Here is a 26935-nt window from a genome sequence, read left to right on the forward strand (position 1 = left end):
CTTGATCTTGGACCTGTCCCATCACCACGGGCTTGCCTGGCAATCACTGACCTGTGGCTGACCCTGAGGGGTGTAACCAGACCTGCCCTGCCTTGAGGGAGTCTGGGACACTGCACCAAGTCAGTGAGGCCACTGTCCCTGCTTGGTTTGTTGTCACCCTGTAGTTTCTGCCTCACCGTCCCCTCCTGCTGCTCCATATCACCTCTTAATATTCACCAGAGACAGGTGAGGAGAACAGGACTGGAGCTTTGACAATGGAACAAATTATGAAGTTCTCACTTTGTATTTATCCAGAGGGCAATAGGGGGATTAAATCAGCCAGTGTGGACTTCTACAATACAGGTCAAGTCTGGCTCTTCTATTTTGTAGATGGAATACCCAGCCTAATGGATAGAGGTTAACTTGTAAGTATGACATAACTTCAATTAAGACTGTTCATACAGTTTGATTTTTTATATATATATATATATATATATATAAAACATGAGTGTTATTCTCAAATGGAAACTAAGAAATACTTGGTGAAATGATATTTTTATTAGGTAAATGTTGAAAGCTCACACTCAAAATAGTTTAAAAGTTGTCGCTTGACTGTGTCAGACCTGGATGTGAGCTTATTGAATGGTTTAATTAACATCATAATAGGGATAGAGAGTGCTTTCACTTAACACTCTTTCCAAAAGAAAAACAGCATTGTTCTAGGAGATATCAACAGAAGTTTAGTATATAGGTGAGATACTCTGTTGTCCTTGGAACTGAATATGGTCTAATTTGGAACACAGTGCTTCTGTATTTGAATACCAATCTCAATCCCAAAAAGGATTAGGATAAATTGGAGAGGTGAACAAATGGTGAGAGGGTTAGAAAATAAGGCCTATGAAGTACAGTTGAAAAAATGGATTTTTTCTGCATTGGAAGCAAAGATGTAGAGAAAGATGGGTGACATTAAATGTGTAAAAAATTGTCATAAAAGCATGGTAACCAATGGTTAGTCTCCATGACATCAATAACAGAATAAGTATTAATATATTTTCTTTATGGCAAGGGAAAAAACCACCTTAAATATTAGAAACAACTTTCTAACTACATTTTAGCACTAAAAGAGATTACTTACAGAATATGTGGAATCTACATGGCTGAACATGCCTAAGAACAGGCTATACAAATATCTGTGAGAGTCACTATACTTGATGGCAGAGAATGGCTGGGATTATATGTAGTCCTACATTTCTAAGGTTTCTGAGACCTCTATTGTAGCAAAGTAGATCTTCATTTAAATATGGTATCCTATAATCAACCCCTGCTATGCTATATCATTACCTTGAATTGGTCATTGAATAGTTTCCTAGGTAAGAAAGTTCAATGCATAATTTATAAGCTATTTTGTACGCTAGTAATGGAGATATATTAACATGCATTTTCCGCAATTTGACTAAGAAACTCTCATCGCATTTGGCCAAAATTTGACCTCACTGTCTAAAAAGGCAGGAGGGAAAATACATTTAAAAAGCAGCCAGCCCTAAGTGGAGCAAACTGTACATATCCAGCATTTTGTAATCTGAAAGACCAGTTGTATTTACTGTTATTGCAATCACAATACAAAAACGTATTCTCAGAAGCATTCCCTGGAATAGAGCAGTGGCTGTTAGCACAGCAGCAAGATGGCCAATCCAAATTCAGGGCAAAAGGAGCTGGGCAATGACCCAAATATATTTTCCTGAACTGTGAATTAGTGAATGAGAAATGAACATTTTAGTTGTTTGAGACCAGCTCTCAGAGAGAATGCTTTATTTTCCTTATCCCCAGCCTGTCCTGGTTTTAAATGTATGTCAGTTATTCTTTATCCTTGAAAATTAATGAAAATAATTTAATTTATCATGCAGAGATAATGATGTATGCATATTTTATATCAACTATTTTTTTTTTGCTTTTTGCCAATGCTATACTTAAAAGCCCCTAAAACTAATGTTTTTGTACTAATAAAAAGGAGAGCCCTTGAGACCTCATATTCCCTGTCTGCACAGAACTACACAGATGACGGCAAGTTTCTCATGAATTCCTGCAACCTGAAAGCTGTAGTAAACCTTAGGTGTACCCATGTTCTGGCAGACAGGAGGCATTTGCAGGCATATGCAACATCAAGGGATATAACTCCGTTTACCTATACAGTCCAAAGAAACACATTCAGAGAGCAGAAGGCATCAGGCCCAGCAATTAGAGAAGCAATCTCTTCAAGCAACTGTCTCGGCTTATTACGCACAATCATCTTTCTTATTCCCACTTTCATCATCGTGGTTTGCAGAAACAACATAGGTTTGTGCTCAAGATGGAATTGGTGTGAAAAGCTAAAACTTTGCTCATCGTTTTCCACCTCTGCCAAAATCTTGCATGTCCTGTGACAGGGAAGTTGCTATTTGTGACAGCTTATGCCTTTTCATTGGCTTCTCTGGCTGCTGTAAAGAGCAGTGATACCTGCTCTTTACAGCAGCCTGATATGATTGCTCTTGGAAGCATTTCAAGCCTTTTTTGCTGTGGAGGAGATGATCTGACCCTAAACTTTTTATGAACTTAGATTTTGCTTAACATTTTGGATAGTGGGTACACTGTGGCAATTATTTATGCTCTTTAAGCTTTTTTTAAAAACAAAGCATGTTGCCATGCATTCATTAAACATCTGTATGTATGACAACATGACCATTCCCAAGCGAATACTTGCCCAAGGCTGAAAGGCCTAAAATGAAAACACTTTTAAGAAGTACAGAAGTCAGATATACTCAGGTCTCCCATTTGTACTTCACTGTAAGTGATTGTCTTGTAAGCAATGTCCCCTCGTCATCTTCATGTCACTCCTTGCAAGTGAAGCTCTTTGGACGAATGTGGCATTACCAGGATGGACGAAGATAAACCCTGTGAGCTTTGAATAGACAGGAGAAGTGGCTTTGTACTTGAGACTGGGTAGGAAGCTAGGGAAAAGATGAACATTAAAATCCAAAATGACCCCTTCTTGCTGGGGAAAGAGAAAAATAAAAGGTAAGGAATTTAGTTCCTGAAGTGAAAGTAAGAGAAAGTCACTATTCATTTCAGTAATTCCATATTTAACAGAGCATTTTACTTCAAAGTCAATCATCAGCAAATGCAGCTATGATCCCTTTTCAGTATGCATGTCCTACAACAGGCAAGTACATAGGAATTAGTTTTGTGCAGAAACAGATTTTTAATAGGCTTTAAAACAGATCTCCTGCTCCAGATTTCTCCAGAGAAAAGTAAAACATACCCCTTTAGCACCTGGAGTGAGATTAAATCTTGTCCATTACACACGACTGTCTCGCAATTAAGCAAAGCTGTGTTTTGTTATCCCTATAAACTCTTGTTTATCCTATGTAAACACCAGGGACAGAAGCGCTTTTTTAATAAAAAATGGCATTTTGAAGCTAAAATCATTGGAGTGGCTCCACATGCTGCGATGTTCAGATGAAATCTGAATCAGGGCAATTTTCTTCTGCCCATCTAAATCCCATCCAGCTACATTATCGCTGCAGCTCTGAAGAGCAACAGAATGGTAACTAGTAGTCTAGACCGAGGGTTTTAGATGTCCACAAAGGAGAGAAAGTGTTTGAAAATCTTTTTAGTTTTCAAATACATTGTACAATTTAACTGCAAATGGCCAACATCTTTCTGGATCTTGCACTATCAAAAATAAAAGTGATAAATTCCATGCCAGGACTTGCCATTACGCTGTTAAGCTTTTACCTGAAGCTGACAGGTACCTTGCTCAAATGCCAATGTTGAACCAGATGCCATCAGCATTTTCCTGACTTTTATGTCCGAAGATGGTAATCTCATATACCATCTCTTGGATATATGTTTCTTCCTCACATCCTCTACATATGTTTTCCTTGCTTCTTTCTCCTAAGGAAACGTCCCAGTCTGACAGGAGTCGGAATAATCTTATGCTAACCTTCTTGGTATCTAAAAACCAACATCCCGCAATGGATTCTATTAATCTTGAAATGCTTCATATGTCTCTAATATGCCTGCGATAATACAGAAAAACTTAGATAAAGCTGCAAAAGCAAAACTTCTGTTGTTCTAATCCATATGATTTAACAATAGCTGAAGTGCAAGCATCATAGGTAGTAGTTGTTTCATCTCCACTTCTGAGAGCCTTTGACCCCTTCATCTCCATGTTTGTAAATTCTTCTTTCAATAAAAAACCCATGAATTCACTTTGACAAAATAATAATTACCAAACTTGATTGCTCCTGTTCCCAAGGACATTGGGAAGCTGACAGTTCAGAGGCTGTCAGACATAGTTATTCTTTTAAAACCTCTGCATAAGTTTATATATATAATTTTTTAAAAGAAGGAAAAAGAGGAAAGCACAGAGAAAAAAGGAAGTATCAAGAGTAACATACATTTTTGAGTTGAACTTTTTTTCTTCTCTTTATCTTGCTAAAAATTAAAACATGATTGGCAAAGAATTAGAAGAGAAACAAAGTGTTTGGAAAGTGAGCTCTGCACCCATATAATTGCCTCAGAATTCAGTTCTGGCTTTGATTCTGTCCCTATTTCCAGGTTTTAAAATATGATTTGTTAGTAAAAAGGACTGAGGTGCAATCATAAATTGAGTGCTAGCAGTTATAAATGACCTCAGTTAGTTCAGTTATGACATCACATAAAATCCATGCTAAAATTCATGACCCTGGCACTTCTGTGTTTCACAAAATTCTAGAATTCTCCCATCTCCATTTTGTTGCCAATGTAAAATTCTATCTCCTGTCAGAGCAAGGATTTGCAATTCTTTTCAGAGTTTCTCCTTCCTGATTACAATGCACCACCTGACTTTAGGGGCCAAATATAGACGGCTAAATTGGAAAGCTCTTGTTACATTCCCTAACATGGGCATTTAGAATGACTGTTTGGAGGAGCTGCTCTTTTCCTCCGTTGATATATAAAGAACCTAAGAAGACAGACTTAATCCATTACTTAAATTAGATACCTGAAGTCAGGCAGTGGGATAGTCTCCTCTTCTACTATGCTCACTGCAGAATGTCCACCAAAGCTCTGAAGTAATTTAATAATTATGATGTAAATGATTTGGAGGTAGATGGATTTTAAAGGCTCTTTGCATTTATTACTGCAATAGTTCTGTATCTTGTGCCCTGAAAAATGCCATGTGAAATCAGCTGTAATGGTGCTGTGTTACTGCGTGTAGTTGTTAGACCACAATGATGGTGTTCAGCAGGGGACTGGCCATGGAAGATGCGTTATTTGGACAAAGATATAAGGTTTAACAACAGCTTTCTAACAAAGGATGACTGAGGAGCAGGTAAAACACCAAACTATTTTCAAGACAGGTCCCAGCAAATTTAGGGAGAGGATTTTGTAGTACAAACTGGCAGCCAGGTAACAACAAGAGATGCCCTGCCTGGCCCTTTCTCTAAGTATGTGGACCTACCGCAAAGAAGACAGTGGAGAATGATGTAATTCTGAGATATTTATCTATTCCAGCCCTGCCTTTGCCTGTAAAATGGTTTAAATGGTTTTTATTTCTTAATTTTGGGTTAATTCTGATAAGAGGCTCTATGACTGTAAGATAACTACGTTTGTGGTGTTATACCTGCTGAAAGATAATAAAAACAGTGATCTCTGAAATGCCCCTCTGGTTTCCCAAGACTATTCCCTTCATTTTAACTACAAGTACTTCTTGTGTCATAAGACCACGGCATTTCTCAGCTACACAAATCTCAACACCTTACTTGCTTATTTACATGGCAATTTAGAAAAAGAACCTCCTCTCACATGATCTGGTTCTAGCAAAACGAGCTAGAGATGTGACGTATAAAATAATTCGCCAACATCGCTTTTCCATTTTAGATTTCAGAACAGCTCTTTTTCTTCTCACTCAGCTTCATAATGAATTATTGTTATTCTGAGGTCATCTGTAAATCAGAGTGCAGCACTTAAAGCTTCAGGCTACATAAAATTAATACATTTTAACAGAAATCGGGCAACTTGTAGTTTTTAAATATAGGGAAGCTCAGAAGAACATATACCTTTCATTTTAATACCAAATTTGTGTTTGGAACAATGCCCTCTGCCAGTCAGTTTTAATAGGAACACGGGATCTGCCATGCTCCATTAAGCCAATGATCCATCAAGTCCAATATTCTCCCCTCTGCTTGGCAAATGCAAGATGCTTCAAAGGACGGCAAACTGCCCGTTGTGCACTTGGCCATTTTCCAATTTGAATAGTCCATTCCATTCTTCATGTCAGGCCCTTGTCCCATACAGTTGCAAATGTTAAAGTAATCAAGTGACATGAATGACCCAATGTACCATTTTAATAATATTTAAGGTTATGTTTATGCTCTGCTCCGGTCTGTTGCTCTTGAACAGTCAATTTGCTTTGTGTACAACGCTCTTCACATTCGTTCTTATTATATCTCCTATTTCTACTCCAATTCAGCAGCTAAGCAAATGGACAGTATTGACAAATCCTCACAATTTTGCACCAGTATTAAAAAAATCAGTTACGATTTTAAGGAGACATTGAGGGATATTTCTATGAAAAAGCTATTTGGTACAGTAAGCCAGTATGCATCAATCAGAGCATTACAACAGTGATCCACTGAAGTTTCTTCATTTGAATTATATTCTATTGCAGCACAGGAGTATTTTTTAATTTCTGAGGTGAGAAAAGTTTCTAATTCAAATCTTAACTCTTCGCAGTTTTGACCCGTGCCTAACTAACGCTAATAAATCATTGACTGAGGGACATGTTGAGTTCTTAGATACTAGAAAACATAGGAAGAAATTAATTCTTTCTTTTTTTAAATATAATTTGCTTATTTCTTTTTCTCCCTCTGGGCATAACATTTTTCTTTTCTTGTTCTCCGCTGTTTTCATTCAGGATTTCATTTACCGGTTTTGGGCCTGGGAGATATTTCGCAGTGTTTTCACCTTTTTTTCCTCTCACTGTCTTGCACCTTGATTATAATTTAGGAATCACCCTCTTGCATGAAGACTGTCTTATATTCTGGGCAATGCACAGGGGTCAGAAGGCAGAGCAATAGGAGAGGACTTCGGTGAGTGGCACCTTTTATAGATCTATTTGGAGTCTAAGATTATATTATATGGTCTGTACTGTTATGCTTCAAGGCCCTGCAGCAGAGGAAAGCAGACTCTATGAGACAGTGACTGTATATCCATGTAAGAAGCAGAAGCAAAAAACTTTCAAGATAAGCGTGTGAAGAGAAATGATAAATGGATACTATAAAATGCAGAGTTTTCTTTACTTGTGCAGGCCAGTTTGGGTAGAGCTTCTCTTTTCAGCACTGCATGGCAGAGAATATCTGAGGGATCTGATATCCTTAGGGGACCATAGGAGACAACAAATAAAAGAACATAATAGTAGGTTAGAGAGAAAGGTAGAGGAGACAAAAGGAAGAAAAAATATATACAAAACACAGAGTGGCTGAGGGGGCAGAAGAGAGCAATCAGAACTTTGTTGGAAGTCTCCTATAGTAAAACAATATATCAAATATAGCAAGAATGGATCAAAAATCCCCCGGTAACACTCTCTTGATATCTCCTCCCCAGTCTCAGACAGAATCCATGGCAATGACAGGTGTTCTCGGCCAGGGCTTTGCTGCTGAGCTGGCTCCAAATGCCTCAGTGAGAACCAGTCACAGTTGTTGCTCCAATGGGTAGGGATGGCAGCTCAGGGGACAAGAGGCAAGATGGGCAAAGTAAAGGAATGTGAGTAGGGAACTCCTATGGGAACAGCAAGCTTTGTGTGCCTTGGTACACATTTTCCACTTATTTTTCTTCATGAGGTGAAGAGTCGGGTTCAACATCTCAGTGTCTCATGTGGATCTTGCAGTTCCTGCAGAAATCAAGGACATCCTAGTGCTTTTTATCTGGATTTTATGTGTAGTTTCCACAAAACTGGATGCTGATTATTTAACTGGCTAAGCATAATCAGATAATGGGGAATTTAATAGGGTGACAGGGAGACACTGTTTAGGAAAGGTTCTAGCAGTTCTTTCATCAGCTAATGAGCTTCTTGTATTAACTGTGGGGATGTCACAGGGAGAAAAGGAAGAAAATACTGATACACTCCTGCTTGCTTCCTTCCATTCCATCTCAACAACTACCTCATTTCTGTGGTGATGTCTTCTTTGAAGATGATAGAAACAAACTGTTTCCCTCTCCCCAAAATCTTTTTCATTTTCTCCTATCTCCTGGATTATGGACAAGTCAGTGTATCATTGTTGGCCTTTTTAGAACTTTGCTTGTCTTCACAATAATTATCACCCTCCCCTCTTTATAATGGAGAAGTATATAACTTTGGTGTCTTTTATCTGATACAAGGATCTCCATTACAAATCGTCAAGAAGAATGAACAGAGAAGTCAAGATACATTTCTGTCACTCCTGTATGACTGACACAGTTTCTATCATATAGTCATATACTCACGTGCAATCAAACCTTTCCATTTCTGATTGCCATACAGAATGGGTAACATAAGAGATTCACTCTTGCTAAAAAGGTTTGCTGAAATTATACTTAATTAATGCTAAGCACTATCTGAATAGGAAAATGGACTGTCCAAAAGTGGACAAAGCTAATAGCCTGTTAGAAAGTGAAAGTGCCTTGACTGTTCAGAAATTAAAGGATTCCCCTTTGATGGCTTATGATACTATTTCAAAAACAGAAAGCTTGAGTGTATGAGGCTTTTGAAATTTTTGTACCCGATACTGTAGGTTAATTATTTTTTTGTCGATTATATACGTAAAAGAGATTTTGTTAATTTCAGAATCCAATTTTGGCCACATTTTTGTTTTTGCAATTTCAAAAAATACTCCTGTCTTCTAACATGCTGTTCTTACACATGGGATGTGTATTTAGATGTGTGTATTTGACAAGCCCTTGAATAATCTTTGGATGTCTTCAAAGGAATTCCATGGATTTCACATGATGCCCACATCGAAGTCCACAATATGCGGAATCCTAATTTTCCAAAATCTCTGACTTGCCAGGCATATATTTCTGCCAACAGCTGTGCCATCCTATAAGGAAAATCTTTGTATCACTTCTCCCTTATAGACTGATTCTGATGCTCAGTATTCCAATTTTTCAGTGTTTGTGTCTTGCTAATAAGATGAACTTTTATTTCAGCTCTCTATTGGCATCAAATCCTTGTTAGTTGAATCTAGAAGCTGGAGTGGTGGGCAGGAATTCCTAGAGCAAGACTTAATTGCTGTGGTAGTAATGTAATGAACAATATTGAAGGAGATGGAAATACCTCTATTATGGGTACGTAAGTGCTTTCTGCATTAAAGACATTTCCTTATGTCTGTCTGTCATGTTATTGACAAATAGTTTGCCTTCTACAGCTCTTTTGCTGAATAAGCATCTCTGGTCTCATTTTCTGAGTTTTAATGGAAACAGTAGTTGCTGTTTACTCCTAAAAACCAGAACAGGAGTGTTTTAAAAATTAATGCAACGTATGGGGGTCTCCTGAGATTTACTTTTCCACCTTAATCTGCCTGAGGTACCAGTCCAGCTGGGTCTGGCTGCGTTCTGAAGCCCTGGGAAAATTGATTCCAGCTTTTCATGAACACAGGTTTTTTATTAAAAGCCAGATCTGAAATTCAAACTCCACTGAAAGTGATTGTGACATTTCCATTGACCTCATTCCCCCCCCCCAAAAAAAAGAAAAAAGACAACATCCTTATAGGTTTTTGCTTTATAAATAATTCCTTAAGTCAGAAAGTGAAGTCCTGAGAATGCTAATGGGGGAAATCTGACCTGCGCACCTCTGTGTCAGCACTTGGTCACACATGCCACAGGTACTGTGGAAAGACAGCAGTGCTGAGGGTCTTTATCCTTACTTTCACCTCTAAAACCACCTTCCTCCCCAAAACACTTTTGAACTGAACGGAACAAAGACTTGTTACTGACAACAGTAGAGTTATTCTAATTTTCATGGCAAAGGTTACCACATATTTACTATATTTCAGATAGGCTTTAGGAAATAATTTATAACCACTGTCATGTCTCCCTTTTTCCACATTTTCCCACTTTTCCTGTCAGTCACTTTGAAGATTGTTACCAGTAAGTGTAATCTCTTCTCACAGAAACATCCTGCTTCTGTTTTTTTCTTTCTGTTATTGAGCACCTCTCAACTGCTGGAAACTTTGGCATTCCTCACCCCCTTTTCTGAAAAGTGGCTTTTCTTACATACAAGCCAGAAAAACTGTAACAAAAATATATATAGGTTTTTTGGTTGGTTGTTTTTGGGTTTTGTTTTGGGGTTTTTTTGGTTTGTAACACAGAATATGTATATGTGAACCCTAGCCTTGTAGGACGCCTGAATTTGGCAAGAGTTAAAGCTGTTGTGTGCTACACAAAAGCAGGCTGTTATTATATTGTGACTGCTTTAATCAGACAAGTATGTAGCTTCACTCTGTCTCATATTGATTCTGACTAATTCTTAATGAACATCTCTGAGTGCATCTTCTTTCAGAGATAAGATGTGGCCTCTTTGTAAGAAGTTTATTACCAAGAGGCTTAAGACTAATCCACCAGTTGCCAATACCCTGATCACTTGAGAATGATGATATTCAAAGTGCTCATTGTTTCACTGTGCACTGAATGGCAAAACATTTAAACGGTAAGAATTATTTGGTAGAGCTGGAAACATGATTTTTGCCATACCAGATACTGCACCACTTGTTCATTTGGCCACAAATGACTCAGGGGCTCTGCAGGAGGGTGTACTCCCATTCACAACATAGCTGCACTACTTAACAGGATCTTCTTTTAATACACTCCCCTGGTAGTTGTCCACTCCTCCAATACAGCAAAGAAGAGGTTTTGGATGACCCACAGAGTTTCTGTCACTCAAATATGAATAGTTAAAACTGTGGTTGAGTGTTATCACCTATTCCACTGCAGCCCCTGGAAGGAAGGATTATATTTTCAACCCACGCTGTACACTGTGGTATTTGCTCCTCTTCCAACAGGAGGAATTTAATGCTTTGAGGTATGGCAAGTAGTTTGTACCAGATGGTATTTATCCAAGGGTTCTGATGCGATTTAAGAAAATTAGACTCTGAACTATGACAGAATCAGGTAATCTTTCAGTCAAAACCGCCAGACATCCTGGACAACAGAGTTTTGAAGGGTGAAAACCAGGACGAAGGATTTTCTCCTCCTCCGGGAGCCATGCTTGTCACCCAGATTCATCTTTTATAATGGTAAGCTGCTGTTTAAATTTCTTTCTGCTAAGGTATCATGAGGGAGAATGTGTCCACAAATTAAAATATATTACAACATCAATTCACAAAACAATGTGAAAAATCCACTTGTTTCTGGGTTGAAAAATCTATGTGAACTGTTTTAATTCATTACGTGACCTATTTGTGTCTTGCCATTATTTTTATTATGTCCCACTTCCCCTAGTCTGATCCCCCACAGTGACTCAATTCCTGCTCCCCCAATTACAGAAAGATCGAACTGTGTCCACATATATTCAAACTTCATTACCTGCAGAGGGCTAAAATCATTGCTAACTTGCTAAAATAAGAGATACTCTGTACTCCACATATCCATTGCAACTCTCAGTCTCATTAGTTGAAAAACTGAATAGATCCATGTGATAAATGTTTCTGTCAACCAGCAAGGGGTCAGCAGGGTGCATTGCATTCATCCACCCGTATTTGAAGCACTGTCAAAAAGAAAACTTAGTTGTTAAAGATGTTGTCTTGTGACAATAAATCTACCTATCACATGGTTGCCAGCACACAGCAACAGGCTAAGATTCATGTTTACATTTTCAGGGAGTATTGACCGAGACAGGGAAACTAATTTAAGGAAGAAAATCCAGCCTTATACATAAGTTATTAGTAAAGCAAAACTTATGAAAGTATCATTTCTAAAGTTTATAGGCTACACAGAGTCCCCATGGCAGTGTACAGATAAGGGAATTGATTCTGTAGTCCCTTTCCTAGTATTACAGAACTTCTGTTAACTTCTAATTTCCACTGGTCTGAGTGAAAATGGAGGAGTAAAGTTTACTTGGCATAGGTTCAGGATCCAGTTTGATTTGTTTAAAGACATATTTGGCTTGTCTTAGAAAAAAGGAAATAACAGGTGCAAATATGTAAGTGTACACACAGTTGCCACTTAATGCAAAAAAAAAAAGAAAAGAAAAAGAAAGAAGAAGAGTATTTGTCCATTTTGTCTAGACAGACATTTTGAAGACCTTTGAAAATGTAGCTAATATCTATCTAATGGTTTTATTGGCAGTGGACTTCAGCAGCCTTTTAATATCACAAAGTAGACCACATAATGCAACTGCAACACACAGCTCTGAGGACCTGGTTTCCACTATGTGATTTGACTGTATTTTATACCCACTCACTTTGCATGGGCCTGAGTGGCTGCACAGTGTGCATGAAATTACAGGCTCAAGTCTCAGGAATTTCTCTTTTCATCTCTTTTAAAAGCCTTAAACCATAATATTAGTTCTGAAGCTGAGATCTGCTTACAGATCAGTGACATCACATCACTCTTTTTTCTTCATGCTGATTAACCTGTTTAGACTTTCATACAAGTCCTTGATGTAGGAGCTAAATGTCCTTGAAAACACTGGGTTCTTGGCAAGTAGGCAAATTCCCAGTATGAGGCAAAGAAGGCCAATTTTGCTTTCATTACGCTGTTGCTATTCCCACCAACTTCCCAATTTTCATGAAAGTAGTACACAGACACGTTAGAGAAGGGTTTAGTGTACTGCACGACCTGGATTCTATTTCTAGCATTACCATGAGTGTCTTTTTGCCTCTTTTCACCCGTCACTTCAAGCAAATAAAAACCAGTCTTGTCTCTCTCTCGAAGATACTCTGACTTTTTTATAAAGCTGGAAAATAATAATTTAGCATAATCATATGGCATACAAGGTTTTTCTGCAAGGGAAATTGTTACTAGAAGTTTCTTGGATCTTGCTGATTCTTAAATCTAAATCACTTAGTTTGAACAAGAAGGTCTTAGTGTCAACAACCCAATTTTCAGCAAGCAGGTTAGATGTAATTTTAAATTAACACTGTTGAAATGCACCTCTTAGAAAAACCCTGGTAAGAGAAAACCCCCGAACATATTCATTAAATGATCGTTTTCCCCATCGCTTGTCGCAGTCTCACTGATTTGCGTACCCACTCAGGTGCCTCACAGATCTGGAAGGTATTATTGCTATGCTAGTTCAGTCCAAGCAACTGAATGTATTTCCTGATATTTTTGTATACTGAATGCCAGCTCTGCCATCTGTATTCATGTTTCAGATCTTTACTCCATTCATTTGCCTAACTTAAAGAAGCTGAAAAAAACGGGAAAGATGAATATGGAACTCATGTTTTGGACAATATTTTAAGGATATTTATTGCTGTGAGTTCTTTAGACAACTTATTTCAATTTAGAAAAGCTATTTTTGATTACTCCCAGTTGAAGAACACTGCCAATAGAAATTTTGAAAACTGAATTGTGTATTTCTCATAATTTCGAGGACAGAAAGATTCCACTAGAGAGTAGCTGATCCATATAAACAAACCCCTGTTCCAGTCTAATTCCACCCTGTCTCGATCAAGCCAGTCTGGTGAAAATAAAGAGGGATTGTATACTGGCTGCAATTCCAACTTGAACATGAAACGCTTATGGCATTAGATCCATAGACTAAAAAACAAGAGCGTGAAGAATAATGTAGCATCTGCACTAATATAATACAATATCTGCTATGTTTCACTATTTGCTGTAAATCTTTCAGGCTTTTCTGTTCAGTCTCTGTCCTCACAGTAGTATACCTTTCTTTATTTCACTCCCATCTAAGCAACTTCCAGGAAGCAGTTTTCTAAATTAAAATGACATCGCTTCAAAACCCTATAAATTCAAGTCAGTGTTCACAAAATGTACTAGATTGGCAGCCTTTGACTGTAAAGTCTTTAACCAGCTGGGACAACAGAAGCCACAAGGTTCCCTGTATTGCTTTGCTTGGTATTTCAAATCTACTCCCTTCTCACCCGCTTCCTGCAGTTTGGCTATGTTAACACCTATCTGACGCTTTGATAACATTAAACATTTTTGAGAAGAATAATGATTTTTGAACATTGGCATTATTTACATTACTAATGTTTTAAAAAATGTGTAAATGACTCACAAACAAAAATCCCTTTTTGACGACATTCCTCCATGCCCAGAATTTTGAAGGTGAAATTTCATTACTATTAGGTTTCTTGCTTGTGAATGGCAGTGATGGCTGAAGTCTAATCAGACAAGGATTCTCAAATCCCTCTTCTGATATTGTGTTCTGGTACTTACAACTGCGGTAAGTTTTCTATGTGTAATTTTATTTTGACTGAGATTGTCTCCCTACAGGTTTCAGCTGGAAATACAAAATGTTTCTAAGACTGTAGCTACACAAACTGTATTTGAGACGTGTAATGGATTCTCTTGTTGCCATCCTGGCTGTTTTTCAGGTGTGATCTCCTTCAAACACACAAAGGGAAAATATTCTCTACTATTATTGTGCTGGCAAGTTCAAATGCAAGAAAGTGCAGGCCAAAATTGACCAGAAAGCAAGCAAAGCAGGAAGGGCAAGATGAAGACAAGCACTTAATCTAAATGCACATTAGCAGCCGTGTATTTCAGCTTGGGGGCTTTGTAACAGGATGATGAGAAAGAGAAAAGGATTTGGTCAGTTTTTCTAACATTATCCCTTTCTTTTAGTATCAAGAAGGATTGCTCGCTTTAGTGAAAAATTTGACTGGCATGTTAGCATAAGCAGTGAGGGGAATCAGATTTGTCAGAAATCCATGTTTCTGGGGTATTGTGTAGTAGAAAAAGTGGCCTCCTGCACAGTGCTTATAGTGCTATACCATGACCTTAATAGTTTTTTTTACCACTGTCTTACATGGCGTTCTCGGAAGTAAACTACAGAAACAGCGTAAGTGAAAGTTCTATGGCATGGAATATATGCTGTAACATATAGTATTGTAATTACTTGGAGACATATCATCATTTTACCCCTCAAAATGGAGGGATGCATCAAGAAGGCTTCTGCAAGGATGACTTCCAAGCCAAGTATTCTTAATGACTTGGGTAACCGAATACACAGGAGTCATTTATTGTAGCAACAACAAACCAATCTCTATTTAGACAATACTAAAATCATTAAAAACACAGCCCATGACCTTGATAGGTGGAAGCCTTGCCCTAAGCATACATTTGGAAAGCGAGAGCATTTCTCATCCACTTTCAGCTGTTTTGGTCTCAAGGGAAATTCTAGAGGCAATTGAAAGTCCATTCCCATAGCCCCGCGTAATAACAGAAGGAATACAACATGGGTGGCATCATTTTTCAAGTCAAAGGGCCCCTGCAAGAATACAAAGTTTGATGTGAACAGATTGTTGCATGGCTATCCTCTAAACATGTAACACTGATACAGTAGGTATAATTAGGTTAGGCATCTAGACTGTCCTAAATGAATAACCTCAAGTACTTCCAAGTTACAGTAGCTACCCACTATATTAGTTTCTTAGAGAGCAAAATTTACTCTACCATGTACGTAATTCCAGTGAAGCTCAGTGGGTTTTTGCACGTGATGAAAGACATAAAAAACCACTTTCCTAAATAGTTCAAGATGCAAACTAATTAAACTGATGAAAACAAAACCCAGCTCTTTTGTCTAAGCTGTAGCTCAGTAAATTATCTCTGTGAAACTCTTGGTTGGCTTTTCCTGTGCTTCATGAGTATGAATTTAGTAGGCATGGAAAACAACAAAGGCAAAAAGCATGGCTGATGATGAAAACAGTGTGAGGTAGTGAACACTTTGTACTAAGATATTACTTAATGATGCTCAGCAGTGAGAATTTTATATAAGCAGTCAATCAAAGTGGATTAAAAGTCCACTTTCTCTGGAGTAATTGGATAACTTACATGAATTTCCGTTTCAGTAGGACCTGCATTTTCAAATACAGATTCATGCGAATTTATACTGACAGCCACATAATGCTTCAAAAAAGTTTAAAGCAAGAGAAAAAGGGCACCTCGACAGTATGTGGACAAAGGAATAGCTTTACTGTATATACAAATCAACACGTGCAGTCTCTGTGTACCTACTGCTCTGCACGCTCTGCCTCCATTTAGTGGGGTTGCGGTTTTGTGATAGAAACATTTTCTCTATGCATAATGCACCGAAAACCTCATAATAAGAGGTAATACATCTCTGTACACCAATAATATTTGTGACTGTTATCTATAGAGTATAATTAGCTTTGATTATATGCAATAAGTGTCTTAGCATCCTCCCACTGTTTTTTCACATTGACACCATGCAAAACTAAACCAGTCGAGCCTGAGGCAGAGACGTTTACAACGCTTTGGAAGTCTTGACTCGCTTTTATAATCGGTAAGCCAGTCTTTTCACCTGCACATTTTTACCTCAACTGTTCCCAGTGTAGGGCTGGATATTTCTCAGAATTAAGACCGAGCTGCATGCGGATTTGACCGGGCTATGCAGCTCTTTTGTGCTTGGGCCCTTTTGGAGAAAACTACCCTGCCCATGGCAGCCCGTGCTCTCAAAGCCGCCCCGGTTTCCCTCGGAGGCCACCGCTGGAAGGGCTCGGTGCCGCCTTTACAGGGACCATCCACCAGCGGGGCCCTCCTGAGGGCTCTATCTCAGCGGCGATACCGGTACCCGCCCCCCGCCCGCCGGGAGCAGTTTTACCTCAGCGGCGGCCCGGGAGGGGCTGCACTTGTAACGCCTCCCCCTGCCGTCCCCTCGGGCTGAGGCGGCCGCTGGGCGGGCGGGAGGAGCGGGGGCGTTCCTGATTTTGGCAGGTCGGACAGGCGTCCCCTCCTCTCCGGAGTGCCCGCTGCGGTAGGCGGCTGCTCCTCTCCGCCGCGGCTGCCCCCCGTGCCTCAGTAACGATGCCCTAGCGAGGGAGGATGACAGGGAGCGGAGAGGGGCAGAGCCGCCGGGAGCCGTGTCCCTTGCTCGCTTCCCCGCTCGCCGGCACTTCCCGGCTCTCGCTGCCGGGCTGCGCATCGCGCCGCCTTCCTGACGGGCGGCAGGAGGAGAGGGCGGAGGGGCGGCGGTGGTTGTATGGTGAGGGTTTCGTTCCCTCCAGGTGCTCCGTCCCCCGCCGGGCAGGGCTTTCCTCCTCCTGCCTCCTTCCCCGCCGCACACGCTGCCGGACGAGGCCGGCCGGGAGCGGGAGCAGCCGCCGCCACCGCCGCCTGAGGAGCCCTTGACCATGTCGAGCAAGAGCAGGAAAAGCAAGGAGCAGGGGAGAGTGACCTTCCCCCCGCAGCAGGAGGAGGATGAGGAGGAGGGGGCAGAGGAAGAGGAGCAGCAGCGCCGGCGCCGCGGCTGGAGAGGCGTCAATGGGGGACCGGAGCCCCCTCCGCCGCCCCAAAGAGCCGTTAAAACCCTCCGGGAGCCCTACGGCTACTACCCGCCCCCCCCTTTTTCCAGCACCATGTAAGTCGGGCCCAGGGGTGGGTTAGGAGGGTGCTGGCCGGCAACTTCCCGGGAGGAGACGCGGGGGCCGGCCGCCGTGTCCCCGGCAAGTTGTGTCGCTGGGCTCCGGGAAGCGCCTCCGGCTGCGGAACGGCCCGGGCCCCGCGGCGGGAGCGCCGTCCGCCCGGCCTGCCAGCAAACGGGCGGCACCGGTGCAGCGGGAGGGAAACGCGCCCGGTTTGTGATGCTCGAGGTGCGGAGACTTCGCAGCCTGAGCCTTGAGGGAACAGTCCGGTCGCTACCCGGCCCTCCGTTCCCTCCTCCCCAGCCCCTCGGCTTTGCTCCTTCAGGGCGAGGCGGGGCAGCGCGTAGCAGAGGGAAGGCAGGTGCTGGGGCGGCGATCAGGTGCACCCGCAGCTCCGGAGGAGCGGGCTGTGCTGGGGCAGGGCTGGGAGGCACCCGCGGTCGGGCATCTGTTTGTTGCCAGAGTTGCCTTTGACGTTGGCGCGAAACCTTGCAGAAGGGACCGTGCAGGCCTGCCTTGCGGCAGAACCGCTGGGCTGCCCTCCCTTCTATCCGCGGGAAGCGGGGCTGTGCCTGTGCGGCCGCCCTCCCGGGCCCCGTTCCCCGGGGCGTGCGGGCAGACCCGCCGGGGCCCGTTCGGCCGGCGGCGCGGCCCGATTCTGCAGCGCCCCCTGGCGGCCGCGCCGCGGGCCGGCCCGTGCTCCCGGCGCAGCGGGCGCAGGCGGGGGCTGCGCGCCCGCGGACCCGCAGCGCATCTCCCGTGCTGCCCCCTGCCCTGCTGCTCCCCGCCCTCTGCTGCCTTTGGCTTTGTGGTTGCGGGAGCTTACCTCTCCTCCTGGCTTTATGTTTTTGTTTTAAATTCCTTTCCCAAAGCCAAACACTTTACAAAACTTTATGTGTCTTTTAGGAACAGTTTTGAGAAGAATAGGTCCGCTAGTAGTGTGATGAGCACATTTGTTTTACGGTGACATCGTGTGTTATATTTTATAGTCAACTTCATGGTGTTTTTCCTGACTACTAGTGTAGCTGCCGAGAAAACCTAATTATTGACTCAACTAAGGTTTAGAGAACCCATTGCACACTTTTGTACTAGCTGTGCTAATGCATCCCTTTCACATTCTTTTTAATTCTAGGCTGTGATGAAACCAGACTCCCCACAGAAATCTAGGACACCTGTGTAGAAAAATCCGAGTTCTTGAGATGCATCTTATCCCCGTTTAATGTTGTCTTCAGAAATCAGTTTGTTGGATTTTAAGATGCAATCATATGTATAAATACTGACCATGACTAGACTTGCTGCAAGAGAAAAAAATTCAGTTTTACTAAGAGGGATGTTAACTTTATTTTCTGTGACTCACAAAATGTAGGTTGTCCATGAATTATTAACTTATTTTTATAACATGCTGCAGTTTAGATAGACTTACCTCTGAGGATTACTTGTGTTTTTTACACTTTCAGGACAATATATAGTTCTTAATTAAATACTTTAATTACCAGTTCACAAACAATTCAGTTTGAGTTTTACATAATATATTCAGCCTTTATAGAAGAAGCCCTAATTAAAATTACCCTAGAGACAACTGTAAAGTACAGAAATAATTGTAGTATTGCTTAGAACGGGGTAACAACAAATAGAAGTGGTTTTTACCTTCCCAGTGCAGAAGATCTTCACAAATACCCTTTACCCTGCAATCCAGACTTCAGGCGGAGTCTTTCACATGTCTTCAGCTGTCGGAAAGTTAGTTGCCTTTAAGTTGTTGATCTAGATTCCCTCTGTAGTTGATGGGATGAGAGACGAAATAGCAATGGGCAAGGCAGTGTAGTCATTTATCTTCTTCCTCGAGGTGCCTGTCGTCTCCATTCACCATAAAAAGAGCCTAGAGGATCAGTTTAAACTCGGGCACTTTATTTTTAGACAGTACTGTATGAGCTACGAGCCATAACTTTCTGAATCTCTTTTAGGTTAGTGTCCTCCTATATATGTTGGCATATTCCTTTCTTTAAGAAATGGGTTATTATGCCACCAGGAATGAAAGCTGGAGTCCAGTTTGCACAGATGTAGGCATTTGAGCCTGGGGTGAGCTCCGTCTGTTGGAATTGCTTCCCAGTATGTAATTCTTGTGATCCTGTCCTGGGAGTCTATCACAGCAGTGACTGCAAGTCGCTGCCTGGTGGACTCAAAAAAAGGCTGACATTAATCAATGTAACAGGAGTATATTGAACTGACAGGGCATAGAGGCAAAAGAGCTACAACTACCATTTTCCCTATTATGCGCCCATGGTTGTCCTTGGTGTAACAGTAGGATTTTTATTCTGGAGTAACGTTTTGTGTTTTGGTGATAATGCCTAAGATCATAGCATGTGTTAATGAAATAAATATGAGTATCAGTTTGCTTATAATGAGCTCAGACTGACACACGTAAGGCTTTAGTATGCACAAAGTGAGTGTGAGAATCCTTGACTAGAAGATTTTGCAGTCTGATTATTCAGTACTGACAAACAGCACAAGGAAAGAGAGGCAGGAAGATGTGGATTAGTTTGCACAAGAAGATTCACTTAGTTGGTATTTGGAATGTCTTAGCTCTGAAAGCTGTAACCTGTGCAAGGTACCTGTCAATGAACAACTGGCTCCCTCCTGTGCCAAATATTGCTGGAAAAAGTAATTAACCTCAGGTTCCTACTAAGACTGCAGACTGGATGTAATACTTGTTTCACAAGGTACTATATGTCCCAGTGAGAAAAACGTGGACAAAACCTGTAAATTAAATGTAGTAGTCACTGGGTGCCTGATTTCCTGAGTCTCTCTGAAAATCATGGCTCAGTTTCCTGTGTGAAATGACAGAACACAAATAACAGACTGAGTGGAAAAGAGGCCTTAAAATTCTTCTTTGATGTAGCCCTCTAAACTTGTCTGTTTCCTGATGACATGTTTGCCTTTTTCTCTGTGTGCATAGCTGCACTCCTGTCATTAAAATATAGCCCTTTTTTTTTTCCCCCACAGTAATTCAGATTGGTGTTTTCTGTTGAGGAGTTAATGAAGAGTAATGATAGAAAAAAGCTTGTCATAGTTTGTGGGGTAAAGGGGGAAGGAACAAACTAAGTGTGTGTACTCCTCCTCCTGGTATCTCAGTGTGTTTTGTTCCATTTTTTGACTAATTCTTTTCAGTTTGGAGCCAGAACTTCTGTGAGCTGGCATGAGGGCATTTTGGATGATGGATCATGTCATTTCAGACCAGTGGGAGACTTTAGACCTGAGTGGGAGCTTGCAGCTGGCCTGATTTATGTTCTGCCGTTCAGCTGAATTAGCCTCCCTCTTCTGGAAAGCCTAGGCAGTGGTCCACGGAAGGGAGAAGGAAGCTCTCATTTAATACATTTTAGATTTGATGCAGGGTTTCCCAAATTCTGTGGAACACACGCAAGCTTCCATGCAAACATATATGAACGTGACAATATTTTTACTGCTGAAGAAACAAATTTACCAACAGCCTCTTCTGGCACGTGGCTGAAGCGGAGCTTGGAGGGATGGCAGAGCCTTCATTTGGGAGAGGCGGTGAGGCTGGCGTATGGCCCCACTGACACCGCCTGTGACCCTGCATGGAGCCAGGAGCTGTGGCCCCACGTGGAACAACACGGCCTTTTCCTGCGATGGTAGCAAAGCAAATATTTGAGATAGCTTAATTTGAGTGACCTCAGGGGTCATGAGCTCAAATGCTGGTCATGAGTACGTGCATGTCTGAGCACTTACTTTTAGGAGTAAGGGAATTATCATTCTTTGATTTTAACTGGGACCTCAGAGGTTAGTTTTGGCTGAACAAGAGGCACAATCGGCATCTTCCGCACGGCAGACTCTGGTGGAGTTTCTTTTAAATGTGCGTGCACATTGCTGTTCCCGTGATGTACTTATCTGATCTGTCTACAATCACTGGACTGCGTTTCCTTTTCAGGGCTAGAATAGAATCAAGATCGCCAATGTTGTACTGCAGTTTAGCAGTGGGGTAAACTGCCTGTAAATTGTTGATGCCACCTTTTATTGCATTTAATAGTTCAGGGAGAAAAACATCCTGTTCTTCAGTACAAATGATAGCAAACTGCTCTACACATCTGGCAAGGCTCAGAACAAAACCTCTGTTTCTCCAACTTCTCTTTCTCTTTTCTTTTTTTTTTTTTAAATAGCTTATGCAGTTTTCAGTGTTAAAAATAGACTTAGAAACAAAATTATAAATCTTTTGAATTTCTGCTGATGAGGTGATGAACAGCAGAACACAAGGAATTCGCAGGTCAACTGTTTGTCCCATGTTTCTGTCCTGCTACAATGAGAAAGTTTGAACATGAAAAGGGATGGGTAGAATAACAGAGTAGAAATCTGTAACTGAAATAATCTGTGGTAGAAGCAGAGGAATCGTAATAGTTACTCCAGTCCTTTGCAGTTGTTGTGCTGCTCAGATTTCTATCTTTGTGCATAGCAGTAACTGTCTGGGCAACAATATGATGCAATATAAGGTCATAGTAAATGTGTTACATACAGAATGCAAGAGTTGAGTGGCCATTGCTTGTCTAGTGGAAAATTTTTTTAAATAGTTTTTATTACACATAAGAAGGTCATACGTTCCAGATGAAAACATTTAAGATAAACATGTTATAAGGTAGGATAGGTTTTTGTGTCTTACAACATTAGCTGGTATGTAATGAACCAGTTGGTTGTTCAGAGTCTGTACAACATGGCTCTATCTGAAGGCTCGTGATACTCACCATTAGGGAAAGGTCTTGAAAGGTGGTCTCCTTCAGGAGCTGTGGCCTCACTAGTGTGAGGGTTCTGCTGCAAAGCTGCAATGGATTTGTCCTCCTTGCATGTTGTTCAACAAGGGGCTGACATGTCTTGGTTAATTGTTAATCATCTTGTAGTGAGTTATGTTCATTTAAGGCTACCACTGAAGTTATTGAGAGGTTCCCTAGTAGGAAGCAATGAACTAGACTTAAGCTGGCAAATGACTAACGGTAGCAGTATGGTTATGCAAATAAAACTTGTAACTTAAGACCATCCTTGTTTTATGCTGATGAATGAATGATTCTGAAGCTTGGTGTACAGTTCCTGAAGTTCTTCCTGGCCAGTGAAGCTTTTCAGTTCCTCGGAACAGCTGCCTAACTGGTGTGTGCTTGGGGCCAAGTGAAACGTGTCCAGATGTGGTGGAACTGGTGTACCTCAAAGAACATGACTGCTCTTCTCCAGTTTCATCCTTAGTTGTGCTGGGCAGCACACAGAAGCCTGAGGCTTTACAGACTCCTTGGCCATTTTTCTGCTGTGAAATGTAAAAAATAATTGTGGAAAAAATGGAGGGGCTCGGCTGCTTCTTCATATCAGAAAAAGGGGACTGAATTCTGTCCTCTCGCCTTCCTGCCACATACCAAGTAGTATAAATATGCAACCTGTGTAGTAGGAGTAGAACTTACTTAATGTTATGGCTTATCTTTGCTGAAGAATAAATGTAAAATAATTGGGCATTTTTCATGCTCGCTGTTCTTCTGGAGTTTTTGCCATGTGTTCTACAGGTAGTTTATTTTTTGTGTTCTTGCAGCTATTATGAACAGTTGGGAAGAGTAGCATCACAATTTCTATTGCTCCTTCCCTCTTTTGACGTTAGTTGTCAGCTCCTCGCAGAGGCAAGGTTGAGAATATGAACTTTAAAGGCTTTAGGAAATAGAACACAAATAATTAATGCCTACTTAGTTCTATTTTTTGTTGTATTTTTAAGCCAGCTTAATGATCTTTAGAGATGTGACTTGAGATTTTTGTTGCTTTGATTACTGCAGTTGGCAAGTATTACATATAAAATGTGCTGAAAACAGTTAAATAGTTAAAACTAAAATTTTAACCATTTTCTTCATGCTTTGGGATAGCTTAAAGTATTAGATGTAAGAACAGGAGAGCAGAAAACGGTATAGGAGGTCTTGTACCTGATGCCTCTTGCATGCAGTACCCTGACCAGAGCTGCACTGGCTTCAAGGTCTTTGAATTTGCTGAGGGAAGGGGGGAAGAAGAGAGGAGGGAGGTGTGAATGAACTGAACAGTCTTCTGGTTGTGTGGTGCTGGTTGAGATTTTTTTGCTTTGCATTTTGTCAGGAGGTCTTGACAACACTTTAATCATTAAAATACAAAGCAACTTTCATCCTTGTTTTGAGAAGATATTGCAGTCACTTCGAATAAATCATTTGGGTCATAAGATTTATAGCTGAGGAAACCTTCCTTGTTGGGAAGATATTCTAATGCAACACCATTGGAAGGATATATCTCTTTTTACAGAAGTCAGATGAATCACCTTGGTCAGACAGTGGGTTTTGGAACAAAAATAGATAAAACAGAAAATAAGTGTCATATTTCAAAATAGGCTGAAAAATTTCTTTGAATATATAGAGGCAAATGTGTTGTTACCTATCTCATAGAAGATGAATGAGATTCAGGGTGGCAGTTTAGAGTCATCTTAAATCAAGAAGTCAGCATGACTCAATCTGCTCTGTCTTTTTTACTTTTTAAAAAATCGACATACTTTTTTCTTTATGAACTACAGTAAACAGTTACATTTCCAGAGCTGTATGTTTTTAGATGTGGAAGAAGAATAGAAACATAATGGTGTGGCAGACTATAAGATCTTGTTGAAAAGGTAACTATGAAAATACAATATTCCCAGGTTTACTTCTGATTTTGTTGGGGAATAAGGTAGTAGCATAGTGTAGCTGTTTACTGTGTGTACTCTGGGCTGAAATCTTTGTCTGAGTGCTCCCAAATGTGAAATATGCCAGAGGTTTAAGACACTAAATCAGTTGTTTGACAGTCACAAATCCTCTCTGTTATGCAGCCTTTGTCATAGGCTTAAAGAAGGTGTTACAGAAGTGAAGAAGAATGGATCTGCCGTGTTTGACAAAGCGATTTTGGCACATATTTTGAGAAGTTAGCATTGCTTACACTGCAACGCGGCCCAGATAATTTCTGGTAGTCCAGAAACACCAGCCACACATGAAAATGTAGAAAGATGAAATGCTTCATCCCAGGAGAGGCCTGCCCTTAGTAATGAGTATTACAATCTCTTTACTTGGTCTGCAATGGAACTGCCCATTTGTATTAACTGAAATGTTCAGAGTATGGACTAGCTTTCATGATATTTGTAGCTGTGATAAAGTGATTAAGATGTTATGTTTTGCTGCATTTATTACAACTGATGCAGATAGCTGGAAGTCTATACATATTCTTATAACCTGAATGGGATTAGTTATGCCCAATGAAAACTGTTAGGGTTGCCATTGCTGCATATGGGGAAATCCAGTGATGTCAAAGGCATATTTTGTGCAGTGGCAATACAGCTAAGCTCATTGTTGAAAGGTCATACAAAAAATAAAAAGGACTGCATTTAGGAGAATGTTACTCTGGTTGTGGATTGAAACCTGCAGCAATTAGGATATGCAGCTTTTGAAGCTGCCCGTGCAGGTTCCTCTGTGTTCACTTTAATGTGTAGCCTTTGTGTGCCTGTGCCATTTTCCCCTCAGTTCTGCTCTTTCACAGACTGACAGGGTTTGCTTAAAAAGGGCCATTTGATATTTTGCTTTGCCCTGAGCATTCATTACGTGGACCCACATCTCTCCTAATGCACATTACCTGGCTTTTGCACTGAGGGTAGAAGGATTAATGTCCTCTTGAGTTTTTCTGTCTGGCCTTTTACTCTTGTATCTGACTTTTCCACCGAGGTGCATTAATTACTTTTCACAATGGTCATGTAAAGTGGGAGCCAAATGTTCTTTTTTTTTTTACAGATGAGAAACAGAGGCACGTAGTAGTACTTAAGAAACAGATTTTAAATTTATAAAGCCTGTTTGTCTCTACGTAGCATATATATAGTGCTATATGTATTCAAAGCACAGCCTCTATTGACTCCTGTATTATCAGCTGCACTGATGCCTCTGTGCCCATCAAATCAGCTGGAGTGATCTCTAGCCCTCGAGCTCATGGTTTAACTGATAGCAGCTGGAGGCTGTCCTTCTCAATATTGAGCTGGACTAGAAAGGAAAGGGAGATTGCTGGTAAGTTTCAGATTTATTTGCAGATGGTAGTGAAGGAAGGTTGTGGCATCCTGAGCGCCTTTCCAGGCCTTTGGCCTGTGCTCTGGCAGGCATTAGTGCTTCTGTTCTTGCCCCAGCTGTGACCACTTTGGCCTGATCCCGTCATTCTGTTACTTCAGACCTTGCCAGGCAGTTGTTTCCCATTGCTGCTTTCTCTGGCTAGGTAGCATTTGCCCTTCAACCTCTCATCCTAAATCCATTTTCCTTGCAGCTCCTAATCTCACTGCTCTGAACCTCCTCTCCCCTCTCTAGTTTCCTTACCTAGCAAGATCCGGCTCAACATCTGATCTGTCTTCTCTCAGCCTACTCCTGTTTACTCCCCGCTGCTCTCAGCCAGTATCTGCACTGGTTCATAATTTCAGTCTCTGTGTTTTCTGAATTAGCTTGCTCACTTTTCCCCTGCCCGCCCCCCCCAAGTTCCTTTTTCTCCCTCTTTCTGCTTTTGCTAGCAGTTTTTGAGGGGAGTTCACAGCTTCTCCAGTTAGTTCTCAGTTCCCTTTCTTAAACAATCTCACTTTCCTCTCTCCAGGGCAGCCTGCTATCCCAGTTTTCATTTTCATTCAGTAGCTCTTTGACTTTCCTGTTTTTCTTGATTGCATTACAAGAATGTATGAGGCCTTCTACAAAGATACATAGTCACGTAATGATGTTAGATTCCTCTTACCCTTCCTCTCCTGGAATGGTAGATGGATAACAGAAATAGGCCCAACATAACCCACGGCACTGCAGAAGTGCAGCTGGAATGGTTGCTGATCCCAGTCTTCACTGGGTCATGCCCAGTGCCTGGAATCTATGAGTGGTTTAGTTACGAGTATCCAGAAAGTCTGTTGAACATGTATGAACTCTTGTTTTTTAAATGCTTTTAATTTGGCCAAATTGACTCGTGAGTAGAATCTTCCATATTCGGCTAGCATTTCTAGTAGTAAACAGTAGAAAGCATGAGATCAGGCTTCATTGTGTGTTGCTTGGCAAGGCATCAGGAAGAAAAACTTGTTTTCACCTTTTGTTTATGTGAACTACAATGTGGTAAGCATAACTATTGCCTTCCTTAAACCATCAGCTTTAATGACTATGGTGGGTAGTGTTAATTATTACTGGAAGTAGTATAGTAGACGTGTTTTAATTTTATATAGATATACACTGAAGTGAGTTGGGAGGGATTTCTAAAGAGAAATGATGTCTTACAGTAAGAAAAAAAAACCCAACGAAACCAAACAATACCACTTTTGTCCATGCTAGCAGAACCTGCAAGTGCCTTTAGATTGCAGACAAGCAAATACGAAGGCA

General features: G+C 41.0%; 1 protein-coding gene and 1 long non-coding RNA gene across 8 annotated transcripts in view; one reads left to right on the plus strand and one right to left on the minus strand.

Moving 5' to 3' along the window:
• LOC110364877 (uncharacterized) overlaps positions 1 to 16919 on the minus strand; it is a 33614-nt gene extending 16695 nt beyond the window's left edge. The window contains exon 1 of the long non-coding RNA XR_002423930.2: positions 16784 to 16919. This is a non-coding gene — a long non-coding RNA (uncharacterized LOC110364877). The remainder of the gene's footprint in view (positions 1 to 16783) is intronic.
• TRPC3 (transient receptor potential cation channel subfamily C member 3) overlaps positions 11155 to 26935 on the plus strand; it is a 47250-nt gene continuing 31469 nt past the window's right edge. For 4 of the 7 annotated variants that reach the window (XM_065062134.1, XM_065062136.1, XM_065062139.1 and 1 more), the window contains exon 1: positions 17171 to 17539. In XM_065062134.1, the coding sequence (XP_064918206.1) occupies positions 17313 to 17539 (227 nt within the window). In that variant the 5' untranslated portion in view covers positions 17171 to 17312. Of the gene's footprint in view, positions 11268 to 14286; positions 14384 to 16447; positions 16466 to 16920; positions 17540 to 26935 lie in introns of those variants that run through there. The other 3 variants (XM_065062137.1, XM_065062138.1, XM_065062133.1) reach the window with 3 other exon arrangements.

Source organism: Columba livia, chromosome 4, assembly GCF_036013475.1.
Source record: "Columba livia isolate bColLiv1 breed racing homer chromosome 4, bColLiv1.pat.W.v2, whole genome shotgun sequence".
Taxonomy (NCBI): domain Eukaryota; kingdom Metazoa; phylum Chordata; class Aves; order Columbiformes; family Columbidae; genus Columba; species Columba livia.